Source organism: Lactuca serriola, chromosome 8, assembly GCF_051521515.1.
Source record: "Lactuca serriola cultivar US96UC23 chromosome 8, Lser_US96UC23_V15, whole genome shotgun sequence".
NCBI classification, from domain to species: domain Eukaryota; kingdom Viridiplantae; phylum Streptophyta; class Magnoliopsida; order Asterales; family Asteraceae; genus Lactuca; species Lactuca serriola.
In genome coordinates this window covers 22533050-22555310 of record NC_136415.1, presented here as the reverse complement: position 1 = coordinate 22555310, position 22261 = coordinate 22533050, and the positions used below count along the sequence as shown (strand labels likewise).

At 35.4% G+C, this 22261-nt stretch overlaps 2 protein-coding genes across 3 annotated transcripts; both read right to left on the bottom strand.

Annotated features, from left to right (window-relative positions):
* Positions 1-10692: 10692 nt before the first annotated feature.
* LOC145069920 (uncharacterized) lies at positions 10693-16601 on the bottom strand. Of its 2 annotated transcripts, XR_013689734.1 has the most exons (5): positions 16444-16601; positions 12247-15809; positions 11405-11560; positions 10988-11122; positions 10693-10881 (listed from the first exon to the last, which is right to left on the bottom strand). XR_013689734.1 is itself a non-coding variant. In XM_079016856.1 (3 exons), the coding sequence occupies exon 2, from the start codon at positions 15655-15657 to the stop codon at positions 12274-12276; it is 3384 nt and encodes a 1127-aa protein (XP_078872982.1). In that variant the 5' UTR covers positions 15658-15809; positions 16444-16601; the 3' UTR covers positions 11226-11560; positions 12247-12273. The 2 variants fall into 2 exon arrangements, 1 of the variants encoding a protein (XP_078872982.1); XM_079016856.1 differs by lacking the exons at positions 10693-10881; positions 10988-11122 and having other exon boundaries at positions 11226-11560.
* A 1061-nt stretch (positions 16602-17662) lies between these two features.
* On the bottom strand, positions 17663-20015 carry LOC145069343 (ACT domain-containing protein ACR9-like). Its single transcript, XM_079016272.1, has 6 exons — positions 19542-20015; positions 19075-19293; positions 18890-18995; positions 18462-18813; positions 18088-18372; positions 17663-17968 (listed from the first exon to the last, which is right to left on the bottom strand). Exons 1-6 carry the CDS (start codon positions 19693-19695, stop codon positions 17822-17824), a joined length of 1263 nt encoding a protein of 420 aa, XP_078872398.1. The 5' UTR covers positions 19696-20015; the 3' UTR covers positions 17663-17821.
* Between the last annotated feature and the right edge of the window lie 2246 nt (positions 20016-22261).

Below are 22261 nucleotides of genomic sequence, written 5' to 3'. Positions count from 1 at the left end.
GAATATTGTGGACCGTGGACCGGACTGGATGAGACTTACCGGGTCCAGGTCTATGTTTTCCGGTTCTTGGACCCGTTTGGACCGGTACAACTTTATATGTATACGGTACAACTTGTTAAAACACGTTTTTGGGTTTGATACAATTCGTTAAAATGAATATGTTGTTGGGTTTGATACAATTCGTTAAAATGAATATGTTGTTGGGTTTGATACATTACAACTCGTTAAAATGAATACTTTTTTGGGTTTGATACGGTACAACTCATAAAAATAAATACGTGTTCGTTTATTGTGCCATTTGGACCAGTAAAACTGTGATTACTTATACTTTATATCATTTGTTTGAAGGATTGTAACCCATTGAATATGACTCTAAAAACAACAAAAATATTGTCTAAAATTATCTAAAAACTTTAAATTACACGTTGAAGAAAAGCACATGTCAATCTGACTTAAAACGAATGAGATATGCTTGTTTAAAGAATTTCAAAGAATACAAAAGTTTAAATATGTTGTTGAAAAGCTGAAATGTTTCAGTTTTGATATCTCATATTTGAAGGATCGTAACTCATCAAATACATCACCGAAAACAACAAAAATATTGTCTAAAATCATCTACAAACTTTGAATTACACGTTAGAAAAAACTGCATGCCAATCCGACTTAAAACAAATGAGATATGCTTGTTTAAAGAATTTCACATAATACAAAAGTTAAAATTTTTTGTTGAAAATCTGAAATATTTTACCTTTGATATCTCACATGAATCATTGTAACTCATTGAATATAATACCAAAAAAAACGAAATTATAGTCTAAAATCATCTACAAACTCTAAAGTATACGTTAGAAAAAACCGCATGTTAATTCGAATTAAAATGAATGAGATATGTTTGTTTAAAGAATTTCACATACAAAAGTTTAAACGTCTTGCTGAAACTTTGATATTTTATCTTTGAAGAATTGTAAATCATCAAATATAACACCAAGAACAACAAAATTATAGTCTAAAATCATCTACAAACTCTAAATTACACGTTGGAAAAACTCGCATGTCAATCCAACTTAAAATGAATGAGATATGTTTGTTTAAAAAAATTTACAAGAAACAGTTTTTTTTAAAAAAATAAGCCGGTCGAAAACCGGTTTTTACCCGGAATGGCCGAACCAGACCGGTTTTGCTGAAATCCTAGAACCGAGAACCGACCCTGGGGTCCAAAAAAACGGTCTAGTCCGGTCCGATTCACGGGTCCAAATGCTCACCCCTACTCCGAATGGCCGCTCCACATCCTTCCTTTGCAGATTCATGTGCTAACTTGAACAATTTACATTTTTCATCGGTCGGATATGTGTATGACTTGACAAATATAGCGTACTCTTAATATATCCCATCACCAAAGTAATATGCATAATTGTATTCATGTCCATTTACAACGTATAACATGTTTGGTGATTTACCCTGCAAAATGTCGTTAAATAACGGAGATGCTCCAAGCACATTTAGGTCGTTGTTTGACCCTGCCATACCAAAAAATGCATGCCAAAACGAGAGGTCCTGAGAAACAACTGCTTCTGGTATAACAATAGGTACACCATGATCACCCTGTTGGATTAGTGTCTAAGTCCATAACTATTTTGGTATGTACTTGACCCGATGGTGCATGGTCCTTTTGGGTTGCCTTCACCAAAGCAACTTGATAGGATGAATTATGGAGAGAAAGGATTAAATATGATTTATTAATATATTATGGGAATAATATATTAAAGGAGAAATCATATTGTTTAATTAATATTAGTCAATAATTAATTGGTAATTAGTTTTGTGACTAAAAGAGATTAATTAAACTTAAGGGACTGGAATTGTAATTATAAGATAATTGCAATTTGGGCCATGGATTGCCTTTTATTATAAGGTGGACGAATTCTATGGGGGAAGCCCATATGAAATCGTCCAAGGCCTTATGGAAAGGGCTCCATGGGTTGCTTAGGGCTTAAGCATCTAAATTAGGGTTTCCTTGTTAGATAACCCTAATTGCCTCAGTATATATAGACCCCTTAAGGATCAAAAACGTGGGGAACTTCTCTTCTAGGGTTAGAACACGTTTTGGGCAGCCTCCATCCTCTCTCCTCTTCATCCTCTTGCTTATGGTGTTTGTGAGCCATTAGAGGAGTGACACTTGTGACTCTAAGCCTTCCAAAGTCAATACAAGGAGATTTGGGATTGTTATTGCTACATAACAATCAAGGTAATATTATAAACCTATTCTCATGATCAATATGATTACTTGAATGAAAGAATTAGGGTTTATAGTCTTGGATAACTTGAATGTACAATAGAGAAACCTAGATCCAAACATTAGGGTTTGTATGAGCACATAGGATGTTCTTAGGACCAAAACTCATCAGTGGTATCAGAGCCTATACTGGTTTCAATTGTATTGATGCATTGTATATCTGAAAAATTCGATTTTTGGTGTTCTGGAGGCTGGACTCGCCGAGTCCATAGCTGAACTCGTCGAGTCCATAGCTGAACTCGCCGAGTCCACGCAGACTCAACGAGTCCAAGCCTGACTCGACAAGTCAACTCGTCAGATGGGGATATCTTCGCGATTTCTTGCTGGTTTTGCTTATGGATAGTTACCTTATCATGTTAGATCAATATAAATCCGATTTTATGATATATTTGACTATATTCTTGATCTAATTGAAGATATTTATCAATTAATAAGATAATTGTTTCCTTATGTGATAATTGATTAATTATTTTGACTAAATTGATAAATTGTTTTGCAAGAAATCATTAAATAAATCAAATATGGATAATTATGTAATTAAATGTTAATTTAGATTATTTGTTATTTGATCCTTGTTGTTATGAAAAGTTTCATATTTTCCCCTTTAGGTTTTATAGTTTAAATTTGAACCTAAAAGTTCTGTTGTTTTGAAATTTAAATAGTTAAAACCCTAATGTTTTGAAAAAGGTTTCAAAACTTTCCCTCAAGTTTTGGAATTTAAATTTTGATTAAATGGTTTAATTTTGATGTATATTTAAATTCTAAACCCTAATGTTTGAAATGTTTCAAAACTTGCCCTCAAGTTTTGGAATTTAAAAGTTGATTAAAAGTTTAATTAGGAATGTTAAATTGTAAAACTCTAGTATAGTTTTGAAAAAGTTCAAATCACACCCTTATGGTTTTATTAATTAATTAAAGTGTATAATTAAAAGAGGTTTAATAAATCCATAAAAGTTTTGGTTTACAATTTAATTGAATTAAAAGTATAATTGTTAAATTTGACCACCTAGTATTTTGAAAGTATAAAATACACCATATACTATATATAACATTAAAAGTCTAACATTATATATATGTATGAGTAAAAGTCAGTCTTACCGTTAGTAGGCCTCATTCACGAAGCTGGTCTGTAAGGGGTGTTTAAGGAATTTGCCTATAAAATGGCGATTGAATGGGTATCCACTATTACCCACCGCACTCTTGACTAGTGGAGGGTCGTTAGCCAAACGGGTAGGATAGGACGAAACCTTCCATTATAAATATAATGAATTATTAAAGTAACTAAATGTTTTCATAAAATTCCCAATCTTAGTTACTTAGGCAAAAGTGAATTGATGCAATTCCATGAAATTACACTTTGTGCCCTTGCGAAGACGTTAGTGGAGCGTGTGTGGTTTACCGGCACACTAAATGGTTCTAAGCAAAGGTAGCAAAGGGTGACTCAATGTTTGTCATAGTTCGGTGGAGCGTGTGTGGTTTATCGGCACATCGAATAGGTGACTGTAACATGTGAGGGCACCATGTAAGTTTGCAAGGTTATTCACACCCGCTTTGTGATCCTCGGCATCCCAGTCACAAACTAGAGGGGCATATCGAGATTTAAACATGCCATTGAAAGTTCAATGAATATCAAAGGATCTAGGATTTTTCATAGATTTAAAACTTAAATTCTTTTTCGTTTTTCGTGGTGGAAATTAGTGAATCGTCATTCACTTACCTTCAAATATTCTACAATTAGGGTTACGGCATCCCTCTCCCGAGTTGTAGAATATTGTGTTGGGTCCTAGCCTTAGTATCTCATTTGGGTGATTTACTAAGGACTCAATCTATCAACTAACTTGAATTTGTTGTCTCCCGTTTTGTAGATGTCAAAGTTTGACAACTATGGTCTTCCCAAATCCCGTGGAACAAGCATTTCACATGAAGATGATATTCCACGATCCGATCGAGGAACAAGAGATCATACTTCACTTCCTCCTCCTCCTCCAATTATTCTCCCTAACCCACAAGTTCAAAGGCTTGAAAAGTTCAAGATCACTCAAGCCCTTTTGGCAAGTAAACATAAAGAAGGAAAGTCAGTGTGTGCACACGTCCTAGGGATGAAGTCACACATTGATAGGTTAAGAATGATGGGATCCGTTGTTTGTGAGGAGATGGCTGTTGATTGGGTTCTTCAGTCACTTCCTAACTCATATAGTGAGTTCGTAAGAGAGTACTATATGATGAACCGCGACGTGACCCTTATGGATCTCACCTATATGCTTATTGCTGCTGAATCAGAAATGTTTTGGCGCAATGGAAAAGCAAAGTTGATTGGTGAATCTGCCTTCAAGACCTCTATGGATATTGACAATGGCAACGAAAGACATGCTATGATCAAAAGGTTTGATCATAAGAGAAAGGCAATGTCTGAAGTAGTTCCATGTCATGTTCCAAAAGAGTCAATTTGCTTTTATTGCCAAGAGAAAGGGCATTGGAGACTAAACTGCCCCATTTACCTAAGAGATCTAAGAGATGGGAGAGTCGAAATGTATGGCTCTAATAAAGGTAAAATCCATTAACTAACTCTTTTAAGCTTCTATTCTGGATTCTTAATACATAATGTGATAAGATTACAATTGACGTTTTGTAAGATCGAAGAAAAGAAAGGAAGCTTAAGGGAAGAAGTGAGCAGAATCTAACCGTGAAGGAATGGATTTTGATCGCATTACTTGAAGATTAGATTCTTGAGCTACTACTTAGAGTTAGAATTAGATCGCTAAGAAAGATGTATTAGCATAAGTTTTTCAATGAGTTGCATTGTAAGGACAAATTTTTCTGCAATAAAATAAATTTTGATTTTATATTATTTATTTATCCTTGCAATGGCGTATATGAAAAATTGATGTTTGAATGTTTCTATTATTAGCAATAATGGATTTGGTTCGTATTATGTTATTTATGGAAAGTCGAGAGTTTACCAAATAGGGAGAGTTTCTCATCGCCCAAGTTTCAATTGGACAGAAACTTGGAATCATGCAACTTGGTTGCACGATGAATGAGAAATTTCATATTTGGAAATTAGACTAATTCATTGACAAAGTGTCAAGTGAAAGACTAGGAGATCGAGTACACAAAGTTGCGTGTTGATCAAGTCCACCATAAGAGTAACAATGATATTCGTCATGATTTACTAAAGGTTTAGTAAATATGATTACACTTATAAGATTAAGTGTAATTCAAAATTGATTAAAAGGTTTAAATCAATAGTAGAACGAATAAGAAGAATCAAGTAAGCAGAAAGATAAAAGTTTCTTCATTCTAAGAAGAAGGGAGAGTACCTTTTATGCTTCATGATAGGTCTTAATGATTAAGAACCATATCTCAATTGATCCTCTAAGTGAGTCTTAGTACAATTGTATGTTTAAGAAGAGGAATCAAGGATTGAAGAAATGGTTAAATCAAGAAGTCAGTCATGCTTCGTTCCAAAACAAGTCTTAGTGAGTGGAAAAGTATTAAAGGTTTATAACATTCATCATATGTGGAAAGTTGTGATGTCTTGGATAAGACAAAGACCAACTAGAACCAATTTATGAAGAGTCTTGATAAAAGCTACACTAACTCTTGAATATTTGTTTGTCAAGAAATGTTTTGACAAGAGAATCTTATATGTCAAGGAGTCAGTGGGAGTCTTAATGGTCTTGAAAGGTTTCAAAAACAAATCAAATAAACCTTATCGATCATCACTAGCACACAAGTTAAGGTTTACAACCTATCGTGTTGACATTATTTTGTTTCTGTGCCAATCCAATCGAGTTAATTATGCATGTGAGTCCTATGAGTTCTCATTTGAACGCATAAAAGGCAAAGCACTTTAATCAATGAAAGGTACATTGATAGGAAATGGTGAGATGCTTAACTACTTGGAAGACATGGTGGGCAGCTGTGCTACCATAAGGCAAGAAATCAAGATTAAGAAAGTTCGGTCCATATGAGTTTGAATTTGTCGTAAACTTTGGTTTTAACAAATTCACATGGATAGGAACACATACACCATTTAAATCTAAGTGTCATAGATTTCCTCCTTCATGAAAATGATTGTGAGGAAATGCTTTCACTAAGAAAGATTTTAAGAAGATAGTGATTGTAAAATTGCATTCTCGAATTCGGTCATGGTTACAGTATCCCTTTCCATGATTTGAATTGTGAGGTTTGGCAATTAGTCTTAATTGTTTAGACACACATATGAACTATCTAAGGCAAAGGTGTATAAGTTCAAGAAGCCTTGATAAAAGATTATCAAAGCACTAAGTATTAGAAACATGAACTTAAGAAATTCAATAAGTATTGTTTTTCTGAAAGTTAAGATGTTTATGAATACATGTCGAAGCTAGTGGGAGCATAAGTGTTATGTTTTATAATAATCATCATGATAGTGGGAGCATAAATATTATGATTGTATGATTATTGAGGCACGTATTGCAAGTTGGCAATATTAATTATAGAAAACAAGAGTTATACCTTGCAAAGTCGTAAGGGTTGTAAAGTTGTTTTGCTATAATTAAGGGAGAGAGTATTATGTTTCATGTCAAATCTAAAGGATTAGGTTGAGAAATGTTAATAAATTTAGTCAAAGGTACATAGTGTGTTCTTAAAATTTCGATTATGATTACGGCATTCCTCTTCACAATTTGAATTTTGAGAACATAGCAAATAAAACATTATGCGTCGTGTCCCATACGCTTCGGGTATAGGATCGATTGCAAATGTTTTAATGTTTGACCATTCTAAAATTTTACAAATGTCTAGCGCATTTAGAGGGAAAAAGGACTAGAATCGGTTTTGACTAAAATAATTAAACAACTATCAAAGGACAATCCAAAGTTCGACGAGGATTGGTCGCTTGTGAGTAGTTGGAAGTATAGTATTGGAAAATATGGAAATGTTTCCATATTGGATGGACAATATCGACATTATCATGAATAGAAAAGATTCTATTAAGAATAAGTTGTCATATGGAAAATATGGAAATGTATCCATATTGGGAATTGAATATTGAAAATCTATGACTAGATTAGAAACCTTTATGCAAAAGGATGTTCAAAGGAATGTACTTTGAGTGAGAGACATCATATCTAAGGAATTGTCTTGTAACAATCTCCGATAGAGGACTTTGTAATATCATTGGCAATAGTCTTTGTGACTTTGGTGGAGTGACATTACGAAATGATAGTTACATAGAATGTTAGAATCTAGCATATTCTATAAGTAGCAAGAATTTGATATTCTTTCACTTATGGAAAAGGATTTGGAGTTGTGAAATGAGAATGATTGGAAATGTGTTCAATATGATCTATTTCACAAAGTAAGAACCATAGGTAAACATTGTGTGCATGCTAGGAGCATGGGACAAGTGTTGTAATTCAAGTAAGAAGTTGATTACCTGAAACGACAAATAACGAGTAATCGATATGGTGATAAATAAAAGGAGTTTTATTTATACTCAAAGGTTTGAGGCCATATGGGATTATTATTATTCTTGTGTTTCACATTTGCATGTTTTGACTTCTAAAGTAATTGAGTTTATTAAGAATAATCGTATTATTCGAACGGGCCACAATCGTTCATATGTTGGAAGTAGATATGAATGAAGACTGTCGTGAATTGGTGTATGGATTGTCTAAAGAGCATTAGACATAAGCAATTGTTTGCTGCAACGTTCATGAGTGCTTATGAATGTGATTTGAGCATTGGATTAAACCCACGCTCACTTGGATCACTCCATGAAATTGTATCACGAGTGATTGGTGAGACGATAACATCTTATATTCTTGAAACCGAGATGTGTGAGTTGTATCTTGCAAATCGGTTGCACATTGATAATATGTAAACGCACTAGTAACTTGGTGTTATAAAACATATTATTGTGTGTAATTCGATGAGTGAGTGCAAGCAACCATTGTATCAAAGTTTATCTATTCCTTTTATCCAAAGTAGGATAAAAGGGATATCTTTGGGCCCCTCGATGATTTTGTGATGACAAAAGTAAATGCTCGGCCGGGCTAGGGCTAATTTGATTTGTTCAATTAGTCAGTCGTCATAAATCGGGAATCGAGATATAGTGCAAAGAGAATGATTTGAAATCATATCTCATATGATATCTAGAATGGAGGAATATATGATCCCTTATCTAAGGACACGCGTATCTGATATGATCAGAGTTGACAGCGGCTTTGGAAAGCTACGATTGCAGATCAGGATCTGAAGTCATACGCATAATAGTTATTAGACGTATCCAAGTGGGAGACTGTTGGATTAGTGTCTAAGTCCATAACTATTTTGGTATGTACTTGACCCGATGGTGCATGGTCCTTTTGGGTTGCCTTCACCAAAGCAACTTGATAGGATGAATTATGGAGAGAAAGGATTAAATATGATTTATTAATATATTATGGGAATAATATATTAAAGGAGAAATCATATTGTTTAATTAATATTAGTCAATAATTAATTGGTAATTAGTTTTGTGACTAAAAGAGATTAATTAAACTTAAGGGACTGGAATTGTAATTATAAGATAATTGCAATTTGGGCCATGGATTGCCTTTTATTATAAGGTGGACGAATTCTATGGGGGAAGCCCATATGAAATCGTCCAAGGCCTTATGGAAAGGGCTCCATGAGTTGCTTAGGGCTTAAGCATCCAAATTAGGGTTTCCTTGTTAGATAACCCTAATTGCCTCACTATATATAGACCCCTTAAGGATCAAAAACGTGGGGAACTTCTCTTCTAGGGTTAGAACACGTTTTGGGCAGCCTCCATCCTCTCTCCTCTTCATCCTCTTGCTTATGGTGTTTGTGAGCCATTAGAGGAGTGACACTTGTGACTCTAAGCCTTCCAAAGTCAATACAAGGAGATTTGGGATTGTTATTGCTACATAACAATCAAGGTAATATTATAAACCTATTCTCATGATCAATATGATTACTTGAATGAAAGAATTAGGGTTTATAGTCTTGGATAACTTGCATGTACAATAGAGAAACCTAGATCCAAACATTAGGGTTTGTATGAGCACATAGGATGTTCTTAGGACCAAAACCCATCACACCCTGCGTGAGTTGGCCTCGCCATGCATTGGGACAATTTTCCTACACCCAATGTGTACAATTAATGTTACCTAGCATTCATGGAAATCCATGTTTAGCCTGATGTGCGGCATACAACTGTTCGACACCATTTTTCGAATTTCGCAAGTATATGTCACCGTAAAGTTCTATAACATACTCACAAAAAAGATCTGTGCATTATCAACCGGTCCTCGCAGACATTTTCAAATATTCATTTGAAGCGTCTGCGACTATGCCGTACACCAATTGTCTAAGAGTTGTCGTGCATTTTTGTAATGTACTAAAATCACGTTTACCTCTAATATCTCATCTCAATTGAAAAAACTCATAATTGTTTTTCAAATCTCTAGCTATACGTAGGAATACATTTCTACTAATACGAAAACGACCTTCAAATTTTGATAGGTCGTATAAACTATCAGAGCTAAGGTAATCATGTACCAAAAGTTCGTTCACCACAATATGATCCCGGTTGATCGACTTTCTTGGTTTCTTCTCGACATTTGAACTTTCGCCTCCCTGACGTACAAAGTCGTGTGTCGCAGATAACAACGTGTACAGAATCAACTCATCATCATTAGATGAAGAAGAAATGGCACCCAAAAAAAATTTCATATTGTTATTGTCCAATGTATTTGTTGTAAGATATTTGATGTGTGGTTATGTGTTTGTATATAGGTGAAGTTTTAAATTAATTATTTTTTTTAAAATTAATACCAAACGGTCAAAAAACACGTTAACCAATCAAATGGCTCGTAATCGTCCGTGACCAACATCAATCAGCGTCACACTTGCTCTCGGTGGAGCGGTGTTCACGCATGAACAAGCCCTCCACATCGATCCTTGCGTGCAAACAAGCCACCTATACCCAATGGCCTAAGGGTGATTATAAGGATTTGTATTCCCGGAGGATTTGGAAATAATTTTATGTTGGCAAGTAAATTGTGTACCCCATGGTGTTAAACCTAGTGGCGTGGGGGCGATTGCATACATGGGTAATATTGTTTGGAAAAATATCATAAACTATTGAGTCAGGAAGTGGTGGTGTGTTTCGTGAGGGATCCCTTTGTAGTCAAATTGAGAGAGTATTGATATTTCTTTATGTTGATAGAAGAGAGAATTGGTGACTTTTTTTTTTTATATATAAGGGTTGGTATTTTCTTCGGTGCAACCAATATTTCTTCCATGCAGTAAAAAAAATACTTTAAAAATATATACATATGATAATATGGTCGGGGAAGCACATTGAATGAAAATTGATCGGGTTTTTATCGAGAGAAACACAAAACTTAAATATAGAAAAAAAAAACGAAATTATCTTAATAGCCAGATCATACAAGATATAAGATAAAATATTTTTTTAATCATCATAGTTCTAATTATAAATATATAAAGAATATCATGGATTAAAATATGAAGAATTCCCTGAGAATCTCCTTGAGCTTTATGATGTTGAGATGATTCAATTTCCACAGGGACTATGAGGAAAACAGGGAATTAGCTTTTAATTCTGTTTTGTTTTATATTAATTTGAGAAAACAGCAGAATTAAATACTCCATTAATGAAAAAGAAACACAAAATACCTTAACTTTGTGCAAATTCATACATTCTCATACATAACACATTTCTCTTCATCTTCTTGATTTGCAACCTGTGACTTTCCTCATTTTCAAAACATTATGATCCTTTGCAGATTTCCTTATCAATTCCATCCATACCTATCAATATCAGTATATCACAACCCAAATAAACATGTAGCATCAGAAAAGATTAAACACCTCTCTCAACCTAAATGAATACAACAAGAAAGTTAAGTCCAAATTTGATAAGATTTTTTAACCTTTTATAAGACTTCACAATTAACTTTGAAAAGTACAGATATGAACATCCAAGAAAAACAATACACTTGACGATAACTTTGAAAATACTTAATAATTTAAAGGGCTATGAATATGATTATATCTAAGGGTAGTGATTTCTAACGAAGTTTTGATACTCACAGTAATTTGTGAGAAGAACATAATGTTGATCTAAAGGTTGTGGTTTTTTGGGAAGTTTTCATACTTCACCACCCTTCTTCAAACTTTATCAACATGAATCTGTTGTAAACTTCCAACTCACGATATCATGTTCAATATCTTCCAATCTCAGCAAGCCTACACACAACAATGGTCAGTTGTGAAGTTACTTTTACTGACAAAGGCTGCAAAAAGCTTTAATTTTTAACCTTTTTTTTGTTGCAAAATGTGAACAATTTGCATTACAGTTTCAAAATATGTTTTTTTTTAATTATGCATTTATTGAGTATTTTAAATTTTTGGTCCCTAAGTATAGCTAGTTTTTTCAATTTTGGTCAAAAAAAAATTCTCTTGCAATTTTAGTACTTATCTGAAGCTTTTGTAATGTTTTTTTGTCTCTATTCCAAATACTTTTGGGACCAAAATGCAAAAACTAGCTATACTCAACCAAAAATAGTCATTTTATTTGGAAAAGGGCCAAAAACGTTACAAGAATATCAAATAAGGATCAAAGCTGCAGAACTTTTTGGGAACAAAATTGAAAATATCAGCTAAGCTATACTCGGACCGAAAATGTAATTTACTTAGTTATTTTTTTTATAGTTTTTGGTTTTCAGAGGACCATAAAGCAATTTGCAATTCACAGTTGACCCTATTGCCAAATTTGATGGTCATTTTGTTTGAAGGGTCAAAAAAAAGTGGTCACATTGTTAAATGGACCATACTGTTTGTATTATTTTAGTGATTATCCCTGATTTCTGACTTGATGCACAAAGAACAACTTAATACAGAAAGCCAAGGAAATGAGGTTTTAAATTACTTACCAAGAGTTTTCAATGCAAAAAAGACATTCATGTCCAGATCTTGTTTGTCACGAAGTCTGTTACTCTCGTGATCCACTTACGAACCGCAACCCACCACTCTAGTTCTTCAATGATCTTCACCTTTAAAGCTGCAGAGGCATTGGACCTTAAACTAAGATTGATCATCTTTTCAAGGAACTCCGTTTTGCAGCGATGCTTCTGTTTTAATCGGAAAAAGAGCTTCAAACTACCCTTTTCATTAGAGAAGATGATCCCAAGTTCAGGATCCTCAGTAGGTCCTCGATGTCTGTTTTCAATTCCTTCAAGATCTTGGTTCATCTCTTCGGGTGGATTATCCACAAAGCTATCAAATTGTTCTGCATCAATGCTGCCAAGATCAGAGACCAGAGACCTTAGAAATCTCTGGATTTGGAGAAAGGGAAATCGGGAAGGTTGATGAGTGAGGAGTTTGTTCTGGAAGTGTTTGCCAATCACATATAAGTCGTTGGGATTAAGGTTAGGAAAATCGGCTTCAGAGAAGAAATATTTTTTGTTATCACTTCGCACCACTTCAAAACCAAAGTACTCTTCCTTCTGAAAAGACCTCTTCTTATATCCCACGACTCTTATGATCCTCCGGAGAGACCATACATCTTTTGGGGGCTGAGCATGAGCCTTGAAAAATTCCTCTAGTCGGTTCATCTCAATTGGGATTTGCATTTCCCTTGAGAGGTGTGGATGTAGTGGTTGGAAGACTGAATAATAGCGTGCATTTGGAGACATGGGTATATCCCACTGATACTCATCGGAGGAGGGAGGAGCTGTAGTTTGTTTGGGCATGAGTTCATCATCCTTCAATTGTCTGATTACATAGACCAAAGGAGTTAAAGCATGTTGCTGATCCTCATCTATGATGGGAGTTTTGGTGGTTTCAAGAAACTCCGGAGCTATTTGGGCAGGAGGAGTGATAAATGAAGTGGGAGGAATTGTGATCTTTGAAGGTGGTTGAGGTTTGGACGCCTCATCTATCTGAGGAGGATGTGTTTCCTCAGAAGTTTCTGTTATCACCACGTTATTATCTTCTCCCCATTTTGTTGAGGAAAATCCAGCTTCATCCTCGACCATTGAACCTTTTAAGTCCTCTATAAGCTCAAACACTTTTAAGAACGATTGTTGAACCTGTTTGCTTAGCTCATCATTGCATAGAGTCTTCGGAAGTACATCCATAGACTTTTGAGCTTTCTGCATGGCAAACAGGACTTCATCAAATCTTACATTGCAGGGTCTTAGCAGTTGATCTGCAAACTGCATCACTTTAATCAAGACAGCCTGAACAATGATATTTTTGTTGCGATAGTCGCGGAGCTGCTCGCTTATACGGACAATCTCATCTCCATGTTGGTGGCCCATGGTGTTGCTGAGGTCATCATACGACTGTTGAATTTCCTTCACCGTTTTCTCCATCTCATCCATTCGATCTAAATATTTACATGTGTCAGCAGTCCTCTTCTGCTCCATGTCCCTCAAAGCATCCGCAGTAGAGTTTACAATTGATTCCCAAAGGGTCTCTTCCCTTGCCTCAAGATTAGGAACAGTCTGGGCTAAAGATGTGATAATCTTTTGCATTTCCCCAAACTCTTCCTTGCTGACAAATTCCTCCTCAGATTGAGGGACATTCTTCACAGAATCTAGAACCTCAGATAGCTTCTGGTTGAGGGAATTATATCCCACCCTGGAGATAGATTTGGACTTCTTCTTCTTCAATTTAGTGCGTCTGACAGTGGTGGTTGGAAGAGTGTTTGTCTCTCCTTTGGGAGCTTCCTGACTTTCTGTTTCTGAAGTTGCCAAGAAAATAGTAGATTTGGAGGGTTTGAGTGTCTCCATAATGGAGTTTGAATCAGAGTCTTGGATGAGTCCATCATCAGCAGTAAACACAAAGTCCTTTTCCATGTCTTGAGCAGACTCCATACCAGTCTTTGTGGATGGCTCCAAAGACATGGCCTGCTCAAGAAGTTTGGCAGAAGTCTGGGCCCACTCTTCCTCTTCCCTCTTTTGTTGCTCCTCACGCAACATTCTCACTAATTCCTTTCGCTCCTCTTCTTTCTTTGCCTCAGCCTTTCTTAACATTTTTCTTTCACTCTGCTTTCTTGTTTGCCTTACACTCTCACTCTCTGATGTTCTCACCTCTGCCTCGCCATTAGAAGCTCCAATTCCCCCTGTTTGCAAGGAACTGTGTGCTGGTCTTCCTCGGGGTCCTTGATCTTGACTTTTTTCAACACCCCCATCGTCATTTTGAGAGGAAGGGGGTTGTGTATGTCTTATATCCCAATATTCTTGAGAGGATGAAGAGATGGGAGATTGTGACCTAAGGGCAGATCTTTTTTCAACATCATTCACCTTTTGAGAGGTTGGGATGGATTTTGGGGGTTTTCTTTTGGCTTGAGGGGCAGGAATGGTCTCACCTTTTCTTTTGGTTGTCTTCTTTACCTTCAAGCCATTTTTCTTTTGTTGTGTAGGACTGGAAATATGTTGTGAGGATTGGATAGGGTGTCCCGATTGTGGAGGAGCCGTTTCCTCTATATGTCCGATGAGAACTTTGGAGTCCTTTTCAATATATTGAAGCATTGCTTCAGGGAGACGAGCAACCTTCCCAAATTCAGATTGATCTGGGATAGAATACCTCAATAAGGCGCGAGGAGAGAACATCTCATCTCCTTCAGGTAATGGGAACTTCAGCTTCTTATACCCCCTTTGAAGTGCAAGTGCCCAAAACCTTGCACAAGGAATATCCTTCTTCTTTGGAAACACATAACTAGCAAAATCCTTCCAGATAGTGGTTCCAAAGTCCACTTCTTTCCCAGTGTAAAGACCAAAAAGAAAGACAAGTAAAACCCTACTTAGTGTGTCAGTTCCTCCAGTCTTTCCTGTAAGGCAACGCAAAATGATGTGCACCAGAAATTGCCATATGGCTGGAAGCTTACCTTTCTTAAAGTCTGGGGTCATTTCAAGCCTTGGAGGTAAATACCCCATTTGATCAAATACATCGAAGAGTTCTTCATTTGTGGGTTCATATAACGTCTTTTTTTCCTTGCTCTCTGGAAGGCCAATGGCTTTCAGGAACTCAGCCTTACAGAGTTTGGTAGTGTGATCTTTACTGATGTTGAACTCAATGTACTCTTCCTTAGAGTTATAAACAGCAGTGCAGTATGCCATATGAATGATGTTTAAAGGAAACTTGACTGATTTAGTCAAGGGTTTATGAATAGGATGACTCTTTAAAAACTCAATCATTATATGGAGAGTAGGGTCAAACTTCTCCAGGTTAAGGTCTGCCCGAAGATTGCAAGAAGCCACACGAAGTGCAACTTCTTGGGAAGAAGGCATTGATGTTACTGCAGAATGGGGAGAAGATGCTTTCTTGGATTTCACCATGACTGAATTTTAGAAAGAACGAGAGAAAAAGGTGAAATATTCAAACCGTTCAGACAAAAATTAGGTGTATCATGGTATGAAGATTCGCCTCTGCTTCTGAACCACTTGGATAAACCAGGACTTCTGCATCTGTCTCGGCTCCATATTGGACACTGGGCGCCAAAAGTAGTCAAATGTAAAATGTTCAGAAAACTATAATATAGCAGAGGAGAATACAAGCAGTGAGTAATCATCAAATCAGAAATCAACTAAGGAGTTAGTTCTCAAAATGGATCTAGATATGCTAACACAAAAAACAGTTTGTTGTAAATTGTAATTCAAGGAAGAGGAAGACGGTGATCTAGATCTCTAAGACAACACACTTTTTACAGAAATTTCTTCCCTCAAAGAGAATGCAATTAGATCAGTAAACCAAATGCTCGCATCATTTAAATCAGGAGGTAAATTTCTTATTTCAGGTTTAATCGACTATTTTCCAGTTCAGAAATGGCAAGCAATCTTTACGAGTCTCAGAAAAATTAGTGACTGCATTAAATCTTACAAAGAAAAATAACGCAAGCTAAGTGAAATGTTGACGTTAGATTGGTATCAGAATCCAAATCTATTCTGATTTAACGGGTTGATATATTGAAAAGTTCAACTCAAAAAACGAGAACAAAAGTTTAGATTCAGCTCACAAGTAAATCAATGGGAACGAACGAGTGGGCACAGTGACAGACGTTTTTATCAAATAAAAACGCGTGACATAATATTGCAATCATGTTGTTGAGGTGATCATGAACTAACCTTGATCTGTCGTTTCTTACGTAAATTTCAACTGAAATTGAAGGGCCAGGTGGAAAGCGGAAACCCTAATATTTGAAAGAATTGGGGATAATAATCGAAGTAGAAGAGCTCACTGTTAGACTCGTAAAGGGTTATGTGCATTGTAGTCCATAACATTTATTAGTTTACATTTGAGTCCCTACACTTATAATCCAATTCTATTCGATCAAAGAGTTCGGTCAAATGGTCAATTATCAATCACACTAACGTCTTAAATCATCTTATTTGAACCAACATGTTCTTTCTAAGTTTTATGTGTATCTTTTTTATTCTGGATGCAAAGCATATGATAAAATCTCATAAAATACAAAATTCAATTCAAAATACTTAAATATAAAATAGTTTGTGTTACAGGTCAAATTTGCAATTGAATTGTTGGAACCTAATTATTGAACTTAACACAAGACCATATCAAGAATTATTTTCACTATTTTAAAGTGTTTTTTGATGAGAGAAACACAAACAAAAAAATAGAAAAAACAAAAAACATACACGTGCAACGATACTTAGGGGCTGTTTGGCAGAATCTGAATTTTTAAGCTCTAAATTTTTAAGAGGTCTGAATTTCTAAGAGGGTCTGAATTTTTAAGATCTGAATTTTAAAATGCTATTTGGTTGAAGCCTCTGAATTATTATGTTGAATAATAAAAATGACAATTTTACCCTTCTCCATTATTTCTTTCGAATACAACATTATACTTCCAGGTTAAGGTTACCACGATTTAACAATTTAAAGTCTAGGATTAAAAAATATTTTAAAAAAAGGTTTCACTAGAATATCATGTAAGTTGGCAAATTTTTACAAAAACAACTAACAAAATATAGTACCTAAAAACATTATAATTAATTAGTTGCAATCGATTCATCAATCATGACCAATTAATTCAAAATAAGCTCAAATGAATGTTTGTCTACATAAATAATTGAATAGCATGAGAAAACCTTCCAAAATCTCTAAAGAAATTTTTAAATCTTATCAAACAAGAATGTCATTTTGTAAGCTTAAATTACATGATAAACATCTTTTAACAATTTGTTCCTTTCCTATTCATATCGTGATAAACTGATAATTTCTTTTTCAATCTCCTTCATGTTCAAGTCATAACTAAATCCCACTTAAAACTAAGAATCTTGATACTTGAGTATAAAAACAAGAATTGCTAAATCTGGTGCATTCAAATGGAACCAACACAATGTTCTTGATACTTCCAAGAACATAAATACTTATTATTGCTACCAACTGTTTACATAAATAATTAAATACCAAAAAAAAAACACTAAAATTAGTAAACATGCTACCACAATGTTCTTGATTTAAAAAACAAAACACCATTAATTTTTACCATCCCATGAGGGTTCTTCTAACTTTATCAACAATATTTTGTTTGGCTTGTTTGCTTGTTAGAGGAAATCCTTGATTCTCATCCAACAGGAATTTGTACACTTCCCACTCACGATCTAATGTCGAATGTCTTCCAATCTCAGCCTACACACAACAATGCAAAAAGCATATTTAATCTGATAAGCTATATTTCAGGGGTTGTTTGATGCAGAAAGAACGACTTAATACAGAAAGTGGGGGAAATGAGATTTGAAACTACTTACTGAGAAGATGCATATATCGAGTGTTTTTAATGCCAAAGTGACATCATATACAACACGAGGTCTTCCCTTCCCGGATATCTCAACAGGATTAGCAACCAAAAGCTGTGTATCCGGGCCCCGGTTGGTGATGATGACTCTTAATGGATGTAACATCTCCTCCTTTAAACGGGAACATAAAGCCACTTGGTTTTCATGATCAACAATCTTTTTCCCATTTTCATTTTGGATAAATAAATCCAAACTTCGAGTTCCATTAACACTAGGAGAGACTCTTCCATATGCAATCTGAATATGAACTTCAAGTTATTATGGAAAATTGGAATGGAATAAAAAAATGATGGATTAGTAAAATTAAAGCAAAATGGATTATATACCTGGATACCACAATCTTTGGAAATTCTTAAAATGTCATAGATGAGGCCTTTTTGATCATGGCATTGGATTTGAAGCAAGGAATGAACTGGGCTCAATAAATTATCAATTACTACACTAGCTTTCTTGATTCTTGATGTATCAGAGATAATTGCTTGTGAACCATCTTCCACGGATGAAAACTCACAACTGAATAATTTTTCTGCAATTGTTTCAGGAATAGAAGAAAACCCTTGTTGACATTCGTATTCGGGTCCTGCTAATTCAAGTTCACAGCTAATGCAACACTCTCCTAACACAACACTAAGGTGTTCACATGTTTCTTCACGTCCAAATTTTGTGTGCAATAAGTTCCTATTGAGAATCATTACAAATTAGTTTGGTATATTGATGAGCGTATACTGTAATCAAAAAGAAGAAAAGGACTTACACGCTGTCTGTGATGAAAAAGAGATCCACAACTTTTCCATCTGGTGTTGTCATCACTTTCAATCGTTGAATTGTTAGTTCAAGCTCGCATAGGAGTTTTGTGACATCTACAGTGATTATGATTTGGATGAGAAGATGGTGAGGATTCAAGCAGGGTGAAAATAGATTGAAATTTGAAGTACTAACCATGTATTAACCCTTTTCGATCCAAGGAGAAAACCTTCAACAGGTAGAGTGGAGGTGATTTTGAGCTACCGGAGAACTGATCGATGTAAAATGCAGGTAAAAACGATGGACAACAAGATACGAGACGTTTCTTCAAGCTCTCCCAATCGATTTTTAGTGAGATTGGGCGTGGGACAACCCACAAAATTACGTAACACCATTTTCCATCGGTAGAGAAATCTAGTGGCAGAAAGCAAATGAAACATTCATCATCCACATCAAGTGTATTTATGTAATTGCATATTTATCTCTTTCACCTAATTTTGTACGATCCGTAATACTTATGGATTTAGTTTATAAGATTCATATGTAGATGTGAATTTTAGCATTGAATTTGAATAGGAACCTATATCTTAACACCTAACGACGAAAATAGCAGTAGAATACTAGAATAGAATCGATGAACTTATCGAAGAGATATTGCTTACCTCCACGGGTAACATAGAGTCCGAATTCGAGGACAATTCTTAACAGGTCGCATCCGAGTCCGGCCTTGTCCGGGCAGTTCACCGTCACTACGGTTGGGTGGCCGGAATTCTTACTTTCCTCAATCAATACCACGTCTTCCCACGACATCCCCATTCTGGCCCTCGATGCGTGTGTATATTAATATTATAAATTGGTTACTCCTCCGATTTAACGTCGCCGGAGACTAAAAGGGATCCGCCGTAGGAGGAGAGTGGGTGTTAACGGCATGATTTATAGCGAGAATTGCCATGATTTCCCCCCTTCCTGTGGCTCCCTGAGCTCTCTCCCGCTCTCCGACCCCCGTCTTCTTCTGTATCTGCATTAAATGGAAATTGAAAAGAAAAAAACGGGGTATTTAAACGATGGGCTCGAACGGCGGCAGCCTATCTTCGCCCGTTGAGGGTCACGAATTTGTGGATACGTATATTTTGCCCACGTAATATTATTATTAAATTTATTTTATTTTTGTCAACGAAATTTACATATTTGTATAATGGTATTATGTTTTTTTTTTTAATTTTATCAAGAGTAAATTAAAGCAATGGTCGGTATGGTTTCTTCAAATTCGCAACTTCGAATCAATTTTAAAAAGAAATTAATATATCACATCCATATAGTTTTTAAATCGGTTTAGGTCTATGGTTATTCTTTTTGTAATTTATTTTATTATTGTTGGGGTGCAAAATTCTCTATGAAATGTTGATTTAGAAGGTTTTCCCTTATTCGATATACAAGGTCTTTGAGAAGGTGGAAGATTTCTCATTTGAAGGTTTTATGGGTTGAACTTGTCTATAAATACTACTATACTAGGGTCGACTTTACTTATTATAAAGTTAAGTTAGGGCTTAGGGCCCCATTTTGTAAAGGGCCCCCTACTTACCTAAATCCTTTAATGTTGATTGTTGATATATTATTCTCCATTCTCTGATATGCATACCTCCATTCGCTCATATGTAGACCTGACAATTTCAGACACGAAAACACGAATCAGTGAGAGACACGACACGAATACATCTTAAAAATTGATATAAAGCTTATTTCTCATCGTGTAATTGTATCGTGTCAAATTCGTGGCTGACACGTTTTCATGACACGAATACACGAATTGTCAGGTCTACTCATATGCATGTCTGACACCTCAAATCAAAAGCGACAATCACACTTCAATTCTTCTTCCTTCCTTCTCCATTCTTGCACTCTGAATATTGATTATCGATTATTGGCTTCTACAATCTCAATTCTTGAACACTGAAAGGTTTCCTAAACCGCTGCAATTTTTTTTCCTTCTCTATTCTCGGCTTCTCTGATTCTTCATTGTTCAAAATCTCTTATGATTCATCGATTCAAGGTATGTGCAGTGTTTTCACTTGATTTTTTTCATCATCTGACTATCTGTTATGATTAATAGCCGAATATGGTTAATTTTTCCCATTATCTGATTTTCCATTGTTTTTTTGTTTATTGATTGATGCTCGATTTCTTTGTTTCTCATTGATTTTTGAGTTAGTGTTTCCACTCATATTTTGCGTTGTTGGCTTGCTACTTGAAGCTAAAAAATGTTGTCCTTTTAATTAAAACACTAGAAGTTTTAGTTAGTGATTTTCGATTTCTTTGTTCCTTTGTTTATGTAGCTTGAAGCTAAAGAATGTTGGTTATTGATTGTCTTCTATGTATGTGGCTTGTTCATTTGATTTCTATGTTGAGTTGTATATATTTTAGTTTAAAATAATCCTACAAGTTTGAGTTCTCCATTTAATTAAAACTCCGCAAGTATGCAAGTTTAAATAGAAAAAAAAACAACCTTCACTTTTATATTTGTTTTTATTATAGAATTTAAGTTTAGTATAGACCAAAGGCCCCCAAATTTTTGGTTGGCTTAGAGCCCCCAGCCTCATTGAGCCGCCCATGTACTATACTAGTTTAGTATTCTTTGTATGTTGAGAGAGTTCTCATTATGTATAGATGAGAAGTTTAGTTAGAGAGAAAAAGTATTGTATACGAACATGCACATGCTTATACAAATTTTTTATTATCCCATTATATATACAATTTGTGCTTAAACGTTAATTTGTACAAAAAAAATTCCAATCATAACCATCCCTGACTCTTTGAAGGTATAACACACGCAAGATGATCTTCCATATAAGGACCAAGCAAACCCTAAGAGATTCTGAATTTCAGATGAAGACCTTAGAAATTTTTTTCCAATCATAACCACCTTTAACATTAAGGATTTCATGCAAATGCATAAGCAAAACACCGACTTACTATCCAAAACATACACTCCTCGCCTATAATCCCAACCGTCAATTCGGTACCTGACCTACCTATATCCAAGGAAATCAGACCCTTGATCGCATCACTACGCATCCATACCATATCAATCCTTTTGCGCATTCTCACGTTGTCATCTTGCCGCCAAACATCGCAACCAACTAGCCCCCATGTTGGGTTTACATCCCAACTCTGAAAGTCACAAGCATGCTCACTCCTTCTTGGAAAATTGTCAGGACATAATCCTCGCCATATATAGCGACATTCCAATCCATTTGTCAACCGCTCAGCTTCTAGCTACAATCCTCAAGCCTATCATAACAACTGTGTCCTTCTTGAGTCCCACGAATCAAATGCACGGCCTTAAGCAAGGCCCTAGAGACCTTAAAGCAACAAACTCACCTAG

Bases quoted from the DNA above. Each gene is read 5' to 3' on its own strand.
- LOC145069343 (XM_079016272.1), bottom strand. From the start codon at position 19,695: ATGGGGATGTCGTGGGAAGACGTGGTATTGATTGAGGAAAGTAAGAAT. The intron at 18,996-19,074 runs GTTAGTACTTCA...TAATCACTGTAG, and splicing joins TCGAAAAGGGTTAATACATG to ATGTCACAAAACTCCTATGC. The intron at 17,969-18,087 runs GTAAGTAGTTTC...TGTTGTGTGTAG, and splicing joins TCGATATATGCATCTTCTCA to GCTGAGATTGGAAGACATTC.
- LOC145069920 (XM_079016856.1), bottom strand. From the start codon at position 15,657: ATGGTGAAATCCAAGAAAGCATCTTCTCCCCATTCTGCAGTAACATCA.